The sequence below is a fragment of the Coregonus lavaretus genome (assembly GCF_964263955.1).
Source record: "Coregonus lavaretus genome assembly, chromosome: 7".
Classification (NCBI taxonomy): domain Eukaryota; kingdom Metazoa; phylum Chordata; class Actinopteri; order Salmoniformes; family Salmonidae; genus Coregonus; species Coregonus lavaretus.
In genome coordinates this window covers 50,772,994-50,786,644 of record NC_139994.1, presented here as the reverse complement: position 1 = coordinate 50,786,644, position 13,651 = coordinate 50,772,994, and the positions used below count along the sequence as shown (strand labels likewise).

The 13,651-nt window shown below is 45.0% G+C and overlaps 1 protein-coding gene across 1 annotated transcript in view; it reads right to left on the bottom strand.

Annotated features, from left to right (window-relative positions):
- Positions 1 to 7,263, bottom strand: part of fgf11a (fibroblast growth factor 11a) — a gene marked incomplete at its 3' end in the record, with an annotated part of 121,024 nt that extends 113,761 nt beyond the window's left edge. The window contains exon 1 of the mRNA XM_084164895.1: positions 6,961 to 7,263. Within this exon, the coding sequence (XP_084021021.1) occupies positions 6,961 to 7,153 (193 nt within the window). The 5' untranslated portion in view covers positions 7,154 to 7,263. The remainder of the gene's footprint in view (positions 1 to 6,960) is intronic.
- Positions 7,264 to 13,651: the final 6,388 nt, after the last annotated feature.

Sequence of the window (13,651 nt, the reverse complement as noted above, 5' to 3'; positions counted from 1 at the left end):
AAATCTGTTACCTGCATGTGCTTAACCCTCCCATTGTCCTAGGGTCAAAATGACCCGCCACTGTGTTGAACCAACTTTATTTAATTTTTATATTTTTGGGATCATTTGTGAGAAGGAGGCAGTGAGACTTTAAAGAAAGTATATATAAAAATTAAATAAAGTTGGTTCAACACAGTGGCGGGTCATTTTGACCCTAGGACAACGGGAGGGTTAAGTCACATATTCACACTGAGAGAAGGCTACCCACTACATACATGACAAGACAGGATCAGTCAGTCCCTACAGATATTTATTTTGTGTGTGATTTTCTTTGTGATAGCTGCGGGTCACAATTTGTGATGATTTTGGCCAATTTGTCACAAATACGTTTGTTGACGTGTTGCTTGATTGCGCCATTCTATGCTGTAAAAGTGTGGTGATTTGTTCAAATTGCGAGCCCTCTTGTTGTAGTGCAGTTTTTGAATGGGTGTGTTGACCCTGTGTTTTCTCCTACTTTGAAGGTCATCTGAAGCGCAGTTGTTCTGATCCAAAATCAACTGCTTCAATCTCTGTCCCACTTTGGTACCATGGCACTGTATCCATGCCGATGCTCTCACCGGGCACTAATTGGCCACTATGTGTGTGTGTGTCACCAGTACAGTTACAGATGTTGTTACAGGTTAATTATGCATTGATGACCCCTGAGGTGTTCGACATACTGATACCAGTGGCACACCTGTCACAGATTGTGTGTGCGTGTCTGTGTGTCTGTAAGTGTGTATTGTCCCTCTATGTTCTTACTTTGAAGGTCATCTGAAGCACAGTTGTTCCGATCCCAAATCGACTGCCCCTCTCTCTCTGTCCCACTTTGGTACCATGGCACTCGCACCAATCCATGCCAATAATGCTTTCACCAGGCACTAGATGCCCGTGGACGGTGATTGACGTCCATCCCAAAACCACAGACAACAAATAGACTTTCCACATTAAACCATAAATCAGTCAGGTAGGACCTTGAGCATTTAGACTCATTGATCATTATTGAGGGCACCATTTCACACACAACATCTGTCCCATTGGCATTAAACAGGAGGTGAGTAGTGAAAACAATGGAACTGAAGAGTGGAAATTTACGGCCATCTTAGAATGGTAGAATCAGACTTAATTCTTATGAATGGCGGTGGTGTGAATGGCGGAATACAAATTGCTGTCATAAGCTCACAGCTCATAGCCTTTTATAGATCTGCGACCATATTTGGAAACAATAATGTAATGAAATAATTCAAAATGTTCAGTGGTATGTACAGTGAGGGAAAAAAGTATTTGATCCCCTGCTGATTTTGTACGTTTGCCCACTGACAAAGAAATGATCAGTCTATAATTTTAATGGTAAGTTTATTTGAACAGTGAGAGACAGAATAACAACCAAAAAATCCAGAAAAACACATTGTCAAAAATGTTATAAATTGATTTGCATTTTAATGAGGGAAATAAGTATTTGACCCCCTCTCAATCAGAAAGATTTCTGGCTCCCAGGTGTCTTTTATACAGGTAACGAGCTGAGATTAGGAGCACACTCTTAAAGGGAATGCTCCTAATCTCAGCTTGTTACCTGTATAAAAGACACCTGTCCACAGAAGCAATCAATCAATCAGATTCCAAACTCTCCACCATGGCCAAGACCAAAGAGCTCTCCAAGGATGTCAGGGACAAGATTGTAGACCTACACAAGGCTGGAATGGGCTACAAGACCATCGCCAAGCAGCTTGGTGAGAAGGTGACAACAGTTGGTGCGATTATTCGCAAATGGAAGAAACACAAAATAACTGTCAATCTCCCTCGGCCTGGGGCTCCATGCAAGATCTCACCTCGTGGAGTTGCAATGATCATGAGAACGGTGAGGAATCAGCCCAGAACTACACGGGAGGATCTTGTCAATGATCTCAAGGCAGCTGGGACCATAGTCACCAAGAAAACAATTGGTAACACACTACGCCGTGAAGGACTGAAATCCTGCAGCGCCCGTAAGGTCCCCCTGCTCAAGAAAGCACATATACAGGGCCGTCTGAAGTTTGCCAATGAACATCTGAATGATTCAGAGGAGAACTGGGTGAAAGTGTTGTGGTCAGATGAGACCAAAATCGAGCTCTTTGGCATCAACTCAACTCGCCGTGTTTGGAGGAGGAGGAATGCTGTCTATGACCCCAAGAACACCATCCCCACCGTCAAACATGGAGGTGGAAACATTATGCTTTGGGGGTGTTTTTCTGCTAAGGGGAAAGGACAACTTCACCGCATCAAAGGGACGATGGACGGGGCCATGTACCGTCAAATCTTGGGTGAGAACCTCCTTCCCTCAGCCAGGGCATTGAAAATGGGTCGTGGATGGGTATTCCAGCATGACAATGACCCAAAACACACGGACAAGGCAACAAAGGAGTGGCTCAAGAAGAAGCACATTAAGGTCCTGGAGTGGCCTAGCCAGTCTCCGGACCTTAATCCCATAGAAAATCTGTGGAGGGAGCTGAAGGTTTGAGTTGCCAAACATCAGCCTCGAAACCTTAATGACTTGGAGAAGATCTGCAAAGAGGAGTGGAACAAAATCCCTCCTGAGATGTGTGCAAACCTGGTGGCCAACTACAAGAAAAGTCTGACCTCTGTGATTGCCAACAAGGGTTTTGCCACCAAGTACTAAGTAATCCAGGCTCTGTCGTAGCCGGCCGCGACCGGGAGACCCATGGGGCGGCGCACAATTGGCCCAGCGTCGTCCAGGGTAGGGCAGGGAATGGCCGGCAGGGATGTAGCTCAGTTGGTAGAGCATGGCGTTTGCAACGCCAGGGTTGTGGGTTCGATTCCCACGGGGGGACAGTATAAAAAAATTTAAAAAAATGTATGCACTAACTGTAAGTCGCTCTGGATAAGAGCGTCTGCTAAATGACTAAAATGTAAATGTAAATGTAATGTTTTGCAGAGGGGTCAAATACTTATTTCCCTCATTAAAATGCAAATCAATTTATAACATTTTTGACATGCGTTTTTCTGGATTTTTTTGTTGTTATTCTGTCTCTCACTGTTCAAATAAACCTACCATTAAAATTATAGACTGATCATGTCTTTGTCAGTGGGCAAACGTACAAAATCAGCAGGGGATCAAATAGTTTAATTTTCTATGGTTTATTGCAGGAGTTTTATTTGTGTATTTCATACGCTACAACATTAATCGGAAAGCAATATCCTTATTGATGAACCCATATCCTTATTGACAAACTTGCTGTGTGTGTGTGTGTGTGTGTGTGTGTGTGTGTGTGTGTGTGTGTGTGTGTGTGTGTGTGTGTGTGTGTGTAAAATACTGTCTACTGTATGTAGTTACTTGCATCAAGCATCATGCATACACAATCCTCGCACAACAGTGAATGCCTGTCATCTCATCCCCAATAGCAGCCACTCCCCTGTAATAATTAGAGTTACTGTACATTCTAGATGCACATATCAGCTTCACAATAGACTTGTTCCTGGTTCTATGTACTGTAGCATATATAATACACAATGCCCCAGCTCCCCATTGTCCCTGACTAACTCCCTGGCTCACTGACAACACTGCCATGGTTACTTTAGCCAGGGAGAGAAGATACACTTAGAGGGGGAGGGACGAGGGGTGGGGGGAGGGATGGAGGGAGAGAGGGGGGAGAGGGAGGGATAGAAAGAGCGAGAGAACGAAAGAGAGGGTAAGAAAGCAGATGTCCTTGAGAAGATAAGGGTTTGAACTCTGGGGGAGGGGGTGTGGGGGGGATGTTGGGGTAACCTCCGGACAGGCCAATACCACTGTGTGTGTGCAGGGCTGAATGGCTGCTCTCTAAACTGAGCACGGTGTTGTTGATCAAATCTGTGTGTGTGTGTGTTATTGATAAATCAGTGTGTTAATGAGCAGTGCTGACGGGGCCTGATGAATCACACTGCAACAATGAACCGCTCACATGCTGCCTCTACACACACACACACACACACACAAACACTTCCTTTATACACACCAGCAGCCAGCCAGAGTGTGTGTGTTGTCACCACATCGTTTGTCTCTATGCAAACACAGACACACAGACACATCCTCATGCAGACATACACGCATGCAGACACACACACACAATAGACGAGCGTGCCTCTAAACTGATGTGTGGTATAGGTGTTACTGTATTCTGTTTGGTTAACAGCATTTATATGTCCTATACATCATCCCATTCCTTCTCACACACACACACACACACGCACACACGCACTCACGCACCTTCTCTGATTCCCATGTGGTGATTCCTCCTCCCTGTAGTGTTGGTTGCAGTGGGGCAGGCTGACCTTCTTAACAGCTGACTGGGCTGTAGTGGACGGTGGAGGGTGGGCTGTCATTAGTGTGGGTTAGTACCCGCCGGGTGGGGGGAGGAGGGGAGGGTCAGTTAGGGACACACATCAGATCCTCAGATCACGTGTGAAGTGTTCCAAAAACACGTTTTTTTTTTCACATGTCAATGGCTAGGACGTGTGTGTAGCTAATTATTCCCCCTCTAACATATTCACCACTATCCTCATTCTCTAATGGACATCTCATGTGGTTTTTCTGTAAGGGATTGCATTGCCACACACGCATGAACACTTGGAGCACTCACAGTGACACACAAACACACTAAAACATATTGACACATATCACCCGCACCACTACCCTCACCAACACAAACAAAACACATACTCTCTTCTCTCTCTCTCTCTCTCTGCAATATTCCCACAATGACAGGGGCCAGCTATATCTTCTAGTGAATGCCACCATTGTGGAGAACCCATAGAAAGCAAAGGGGCTTGTATTGCCATAATAAAACAATGAGATTTTAGAGAAAAGGAATGGGTCTCAAACAATGGCAGGCCATTAGGACCTGGCCTTATATCTGTTTTCACCGTGGCCTCGGTCGGTGTGATTGTGTGTGCGTGCGTGTGTCCCGCCATATTTTACACCTGTAATTACAGTGCGGTGGCTGCAACGGCAGATGCTGTGTTCAGGGGCAAGGTTTCCATGGTGATTATCCTGATGAAATATAGTGGGTCGACATTCATAGAACGTTCACATAGCATTCATAGAATGTTCACACAGCATTTATAGAATGTTCACACAACATTTATAGAACGTTCACACAACATTTATAGCAGCGATTCTCAACTGGTCTGAACTGAAATGACTAAACGACTAAAACCAGGGAGAGTGATTAAATAATTTCACCTCTGATATTCTTTTCTTCAATCACAGTATTTTTTTATTTAGAGCTATTAGCAGCGCTATTTAGGACATTTGGTTGATTTTGTGGTCTCAAACCAGTGAGCTTATTAACATTCTTCATCAAGAATATGGGCAACATTGAATTATTTCCTTTGTCATATAATTGCTACAATTACTATCAATATAGCATTACAAATTATTTTCCAGATTGGTTTAATGTGGGTCCTGAGGCAAAACCAGTTGAGAACCACTGATTTATAGAAAGTTCACATAACATTTATAGAACGTTCACACAATATTTATAGAACATTCACACAACATTCCAACCACAATAGCAAGAAACCTCAAACAGCATCAAACAGTAATTGAGCCTTCAATTTCTTAAAGCAATATGCCTGAAATCATACTTTGAAATATAATATTAAATAGAAGACTTTATACTGAGAGAGAAAAGGCTAATATATGCTAAAGGTGACGTCACAGTCCTAAGTCAATCCAATTCATTGACACCCAGCACACTAACTACTTCAAACGACCAGTTCCAAATGTCAAGAGCATAGAGATGTGTACATCTGTCACAGAGATGTGTGTGAATATCACAAAATCAGGATGTGCTCTTTATTTCCAAGCATCACAATGTTGAGAATAATATTCAGATTAGGCAATTAAGCCGTTTATAGTAGAAAGTTAAGCCATTTTCTAGTTAACATTGGCATAGACATAAAAATGGTGTCCACGAGTTCATCCTAATTGCCAGAATATCCCTTTAAGAACTGTTTGTCTTCTCAGATGTCATACCGAACCAAGTGTCTCACACTACCTCATAGAATTACTGTTGCCACCATTAAACCTCATTTTGGTCCATTTAAATAGGAGGTCATAAAACACCACCAGATAAAACGACGAAGACCCCAAAGCAGTCTGGGAATATGCCTCCTCACGTCTAGTTTAATTCCGGTAACCAGAAATGTATTGTGATAGATTTACTCTGACAGGCTAAATGTGTCTATGGGTTTATTACACAAACACACTCACACACACACACACACATTCACATGCACACACACGCTTTATTTTACACAACACCTACTGTAGAAATAGTCCCAAGCCAGTTACCTTGGGGGCCCCTCAGTGAACAGCCCTCAGAATCGTAAATGAGGGTAGTGACATTTTTATACAGCGCTAAATCACTACGCCACATGTCAAGTTCATTCGACTGCCGCAAATGACCAGGACCTGTCTGCTGGTCGGTCCGCCTTGTTGACATGTAACACAATAATCAGAGCCATTACAGACGGAGAAGCGGTCCGTTTTCTGGTTCATTCTCTATCATGTATACTAGGACTCTTGTTTGACCATTGAGGTGGATTGTAACAGGGGAAAGGAGGTGTTTAGATGGTTCAATTGTGTTAGAGAAACAAAATGTAATTTTATTGTAATGTCAGAAAGTGAGTACATATACGTCTGGAGATTTTTTGATTCTCTACAGACTGGCTGAACAGAACACCTTCCTACCGGGAGCACAGACTCAACTCATCCTCTGCATGTGTGTTCAGTAACAGGGGAGGTAAAGGATAAAAAATAAATAAAATAAAAAATAAAAAAGATACAAACCTGAATCTCAGCGGGAATGAAAGAAAGACAAGAAAGAAAGATGAGAAGGAAAGAAAAAAAAACTTGAAAGAAAAAGGGAAAGATAGATGGACAAGTATATTTAAGTGTTGACTCACCCGGTCTTTTTTCTAACTTTCGCCCTCGATTGCCACATAGTCGGACTTTTGATATGAGTAATAATATCTGTTTCTGGCACAGGGACTTGTTGGCCTTGGGGCACGGCTTCCTCTTGTTGGCCACCTGCCGGTTGGCCTGGGGGTCCTTCACCTCCCGCCGCTGGCGGATCAACGAGCTGGCGAGAGCCGCCATCTTGCTGCCCGCACCCGCTCTTCACCCGGTTGTGGTCGGGGGGAACCGTGGGCCGCCCCCCTGCCCTTTCACCCAGGGCGATGGAGCACCGCCCGGGGTGATTACCCAGAATCCTTTGAGCAAACTTGCCTAGATTGACATATAAATGTCAATATAATGTCAACAATATCTGGAGAAATATAATAGAAGAGTGGGGGTCACTAGGGGATTTTTCACTGGAGGATGGAGGGAGAAGAACACCACGGCAGAGAGAGAGGTGGAGAAAGGGGGATGGAGAGATGGAGGGTGGAGTCCTTGTCAAAGGCCCACCCAAAGTTATCAGGTGTTGGCTGGTTGAGGTTTGGTTAGATGCAGTGCGTTGTTGCTGTCACTGGTGGTTTAACTGTTGTTGTCCTTTAGATATGGCTGTTGCCTGTCCTTGCTGTTGTTCACGTTGTTGTTGTTCAGGTGTTGCCCTGGTATGTCACTGTCCCTCCGTCACTGTGGCAACAGGACAATAGAAAACTCATGTCATTTTCCTGTACACAGAAAACAGTGGGTGAGAAGAACCACTATGCCAGTGTCCCTCTCTGTGTGCGTCCCAGTGTGGGTGCTCTGTCGTGGGCCACAGGCCCTCCCCACGGCCCCCTCCTCTCCCTGGAGCTTCAGCTAACTTTGACACAGCTCCGTCAGGATAGGAGAGAATTTGCCTGACGACCGAATCATGTCAAAACAGATCAGTCTCAAAGTCCTCATAGGCTCCAGTCCTGCGTCTCACACACACTCTTCAATTCAGTCAGGAGCAGAAACGAGGGATCGTTGAAATAACAACAAAAAAATGAATAAATGACACGACCGGACAGACGTTCACAATGTAGCTCCTCCTTTCTTCACCTGATCTTTAACATCCCTCCATGAAAAAAAGAGAATGACGAGTGAAAAGGAAAGAATTCAACATGGGACAGTCCGACCTGAGATATCGGCTCCGAAAAAAGAGGGATGAGGAGGAGGAGAGGCGGACGGACGGACGGACGGACGGAGGGATGGACGGAGAGCTGGATCTTCCCTTCCTTTCAAGCTCTCCTGGCATAACCCCTTTTATCACCTACCCCCTGAGAGCGACAGAGACAGAGAGAGGAAGAGGGAGAGAGAAAGAAACATTTGTAAATCCCAGCAGTTCCCACACACAGAGGTGACATTCATGAACGAAGGCGCGAGAACGAGAGAGAGATGAAGAAGGAGAGCAGAGAGAGAGGGGGAACACATGCAGTGCGCCTGCTGCCTATCCTCCCCTCAGATCTCCAACTCTGCAAGGCGCGCTAACTACAGAACCACTACAGTCGAGTGCCCTTCACACAGACACCAATGAGGAGAGGGGGAAAGAGGGATGGAGGGATGGAGGTGACAGGTAACTAGTCTCTTACGGTGCTGTGGCTGTAGCTGTCGCTCATCGGCTGGGGGCTGGTAGGTAGTTGACAGTGGTCCGTTCAAGCTTAAGATTCGTCTGTCCTCTGTGCTGGCTAGTCCTCGCTCTTACTCTCCTGCTTCAAAACGCACCGGAGCCTGTCTTCATGCCTGCCTTCACCACTCCCTCTGTGTGAGTGTGCGAGAGAGAGAGCATGTGTGTGTGTGTGTGTGTGAGTGAGAGAGAGAATGTGTGCATTTGTCTCAATCTCCCGAGGAAGACAGTTCTCCGTTTCTGTGTGTGTGTGTGTGCGTGTGCGTGCGTGGAGAGACAGTGTGTGTGTGTGTGACTCCCTCTCTCTCTCTCCCTCTCTCTCTTTCTTTCTCCTCCTTTGCTCACAGTGCATTACAGAGCCAGCAACAGCAACATGCTTTACACGCTCTTGCTCCTTCTCTCCCTCTCGCTCCCTCTCTCACCCTCGCTCTCTATCGCTCCCTCGCCCTCGCACTCTCTCTCTCCCTATTTCCCTAAGCCCTCCCCTTTGCTCTCCTTTTTCCTCCCTTCTCTGTGATTCAAAATCCCTCCTTCACTCCTCGTCTCTCTCCCTTCCTCTCCCTCCCCCTTTCCTATTCTCTCTCTATCGCCCCCCCACCACACACACACACACACACACACACACACACGCACACACACGCCCTCTCTGTGATGTTGGCGTAAAGAGACAAACAGAGAGTGGATGTCAGTGGCTGTAGTCTCTCTCTACACTGCTCAATATGACAAGGACATAGAGACAGACAGTCAGACAGACACTGAGTCAGACAGGACAGCGTCAGCAATACAACGTCACTTATAAAACGTCATAAAGAGACGTATGTAGGCCCTGCCCCAAATTACCCGGGGCCGCGTGGCAAATGGACCAAGACGATGCTCAAGGGCCAGTCAGCCCTTCCCTGTTAAGAGGACATGCCTCTATTGAAAGGTCTGTTAGATTAATGCTATTGCAGCCATGTTTGGTATTCGTCTGAAACTTGTCCTCTGAGGAGAACTTTGATGCCATCTATATTGATGTATGATCTCTGTGGTAACTTGTATCTGTACAGGGTGAACTCTAAACTACTGTATGCAAAAGGTTTTATTCTGCCTTATCTGCATTGGCCTCATCCCCCCCACACACACAAGCCTTTGGATGCTGTGACATCCTGTGGAGATTGGGTCAGGTTGATCATGTTACTGTAATTTGTTGGGTCTGATTGGTCAATGGTAAATGGTTTTGGTTTGAAAAGGTATACCTTCAAATGGTATAAATGTAATGAAAGGTATTTTGTTCGATCTCTTGCCCTACGGAAACGGTTTGAATGAAAACGCTCTTCTTTAGGCTGCTCGGCCTTTGGACTGAGTAGACATGTTTTGTTCATGCTTAGTCTTGTAACTCAAAGATCTTTATGCCTAGAATAATGCCTGTTTAATGTCAGTAATGCTTTGGAACTTATGATTTATCCTTGTATTATGGAACTTGTTAACGCTACTATGTTAATTAAATACTTGCTTTATTATTCGCTTCTCATTACCATTTCTTGATCTTAGTCAGCTAATCCCAACATACTTGATTGCACATTGTTTAAGTATTATCAATGTAGATTATTAAACAATATACACTACATGGCCAAAAGTATGTGAAAACCCCTTCAAATTAGTGGATTTGGCTATTTCAGCCACACATGTTGCTGACAGGTGTATAAATTCGAGCACACAGTCATGCAATCTCCATAGACAAACATTGGCAGTAGAATGGCCTTACTGGCACCATCATAGGATGCCAACTTTCCAACAAGTCAGTTCGTCAAATTTCTGCCCTGCTAGAGCTGCCCTGGTCAACTGTAAGTGCTGTTATTGTGAAGTGGAAACGTCTAGGAGCAACAACGGCTCAGCCTCGAAGTGGTAGGCCACACAAGCTCACAGAATGGGACCGCCAAGTGCTGAAGCGCGTAACAATTGTCTGTCCTCGGTTGCAACACTCACTAACGAGTTCCAAACTGTCTCTGGAAGCAACGTCAGCACAATAACTGTTCATCGGGAGCTTCATGAAATGGGTTTAAATTGGCCGAGCAGCCGCACACAAGCCTAAGATCACCATGCATAATTTCAAACGTTGGCTGGAGTGGTGTAAAGCTCGCCGCCATTGGACTCTCGAGCAGTGGAATCGTGTTCTCTGGAGTGATGAATCACGCTAAACCATCTGGCAGTCCGACGGACAAATCTGGGTTTGACGGATGCCAGGAGAACGCTACCGGCCCGAATGCACAGTGCCAACTGTAAAGTTTGGTGGAGGAAGAATAATGTTCTGGGGATGTTTTTCATGGTTCGGGCTAGGACCCTTAGTTCCAGTGAAGGGAACTCTTAATACTAAGCATACAATGACGTTCTAGACGATTCTGTGCTTTCAACTTTGTGGTAACAGTTTGGTGAAGGCCCTTTCCTGTTTCAGCATGACAATGCCCCCGTGCACAAAGCAAGTTCCATACAGAAATGGTTTGTCGAGATCGGTGTGGAAGAACTTGACTGGCCTGCACAGAGCCCTGACCTCAACCCCATCGAACACCTTTGGGATGAATTGGAACGCCAACTGCGAGCCTAATCGCCCAACATCAGTGCCCGACCTCACTAATGCTCTTGTGGCTGAATGGAAGTAAGTCCCCGCAGCAATGTTCCAACATCTAGTGGAAAGCCTTCCCAGAAGAGTGGAGGCTGTTATAGCAGCAAAAGGGGGACCAACTCCATATTAATGCCCATGATTTTGGAATGAGATGTTCGACGAGCAGGTGTCCACATACCTTTGGTATTTACTTCACTACGCGTTCACACAGTATGCATTTTCAGGTGAAAATCGTACAACTGCTGATGTAAAAAGGGCTTTATAAAATAAATGTCATTGATTGAATATTTGTGCCCTTTTCAACTTTTTAAGTATTTATGGTCATTTCGGTCTTTCATCGTCCAAAACAAGCAGTTTGAGGCAATTTGCCTGGGGGAGAAGAAGGCACACATGGTGTCAACTCTCCTCTTCCACAACATCTATTCAAATCATTAGGGGGATCAAACTGTAACTTTTTCACCTTGGTCACATGGTATTGAAAGGAAACTCTCTCTGATGGTATGTCTCCAATCAAAATGCAGCTCTTCTGTGTTTTGTTACATACACTGTACAAAAATATAAACGCAACATGTAAAGTGTTGGTCCCATGTTTCATGAGCTGAAATAAACAATCCCAGAATTTGTCCATATGCACAAAATTATTTTGCTCAAATTTTGTGCACACATTTGTTTACATCCCTGTTAGTGAGCATTTCTCCTTTGCCAAGATAATCCATCCACCTGACAGGTGTGGCTGCCTAGTGAGTTGGCCCATGCCCTGCAAGGCTCATCCATTGCTGCACCCCTGCCCAGTCATATGAAATCCATAGATTAGGTCTTAATGAATTCATTTCAATTGACTGATTTCCTTCTATGAACTGTAACTCAATAAAATCTTTGAAATTGTTGCATGTTGCGTTTATATTTTTGTTCAGTATAGCAATAGCAGTTTAACAGTGCCTATATTATATGGATATAAGCCCTGGGTTGGATTCCCCAGAGTTGTTCAATGGGAATGGACTCATTCTCACCTGCTGGGTTCTCTCTCTTTATAAGATTCTCCCTCTCCTGGGAGCTTACACAAACATGCGCACGCACACACACGTATTCCAGTTCTCTGCTGTTAAACAAGGTAATTACCACTTTCCTGCATCTCCCTACTGCACCCCTCTCTCGCTCTCTCTCCCATCCTCTTACCCTCTTCTTCTCCCTCTCTCTCCCTCCCACCCTCTTATTCTACCTCTCTCTCCCTCCCACCCTCTTATTATCCCTCTCTCTCTATCCCACCCTCATCTTCTCCCTCTCTCTCTCCCACCCTCTTCTTCTCCCTCTCTCTCCCTCCCACCCTCTTCTTCTCCCTCTCTCTCTCTCCTACCCTCTTCTTCTCCCTCTCTCTCCCTCCCACCCTCTTATTATCCCTCTCTCTCTATCCCACCCTCTTCTTCTCCCTCTCTCTCTCCCACCCTCTTCTTCTCCCTCTCTCTCTCTCCTACCCTCTTCTTCTCCCTCTCTCTCCCTCCCACCCTCTTATTATCCCTCTCACCCTCCTTTTGGCTCTGGAGCTAGTTTAGCTCTCCTCACACCACAGAACTCCAGCGGATCAAAAGGACACAGTTTCTCACAGCTCCACAATGAGGGGAGGGAGACACTTGAAACTGGAAAGAGCCACAGACACAGGAGATCTGTGATGAAGACATCACTCAGTCCAGACAAGCCAAGACTTGCTACAGAGTGCCAGGAGGAAGAGAAAATAGGAAGGAGGGAGGCCAAGGAAAGATAACACTACAAAGGAGAAAAAGTGTTTGTGAGAGAGAGGGGGAGAGGGAGAGATAGAGAAGTGGAAGAGAATGGTAGAGAGAGCGAGAGAAGAAGGGTGAGAGAAAAAGAGAGGAGGGAGAGATGAGAATATCAGGAGATAATGAGTCCATGTGTTTTTGTGTGTGTTGGTTTCATTACTGTCAAATCCCTGAACGTGACACAACCAGGTCGTTCTGACCAGATATTACACATCAGATGATCTCCTCTCCAGTGTCTATATGGGTCCACACTTTTCAATTTTGAATTAACGCGTTGCTCAGTGTAAAGCCTTATTTGCATATTTCCCAGTGTGCCTTGTCTTTTTGAGTGAATCGTAAAGAGTTACTACCCATGACTGTATTTGTTAGTGACATGGTTGTTGCATTCATTTTCAGTCCTCTGGCCTTCACCAAGTAAGATCCTAAGCAAATATGTTGTAAATTGTATTATTTAAGAAAAAACAATAAATATTTCATAAGACCTTATTTATTAAGGCCTAGTTTTACCCTAGTGCAGGTGGCCTGAAATTCAGGCCTGCAAGTCACATTATGCTGGCTTGCAAGGGATGTGTAATTCCTATTGGAATCCAGCCAGAGTGGGGATATCCAACATTTGAAAATGTTTATCAACTGCAAACCCCCACAATCCACTGTTAGCTCTGTTACTGTTAGCCCAAATGGGAAAT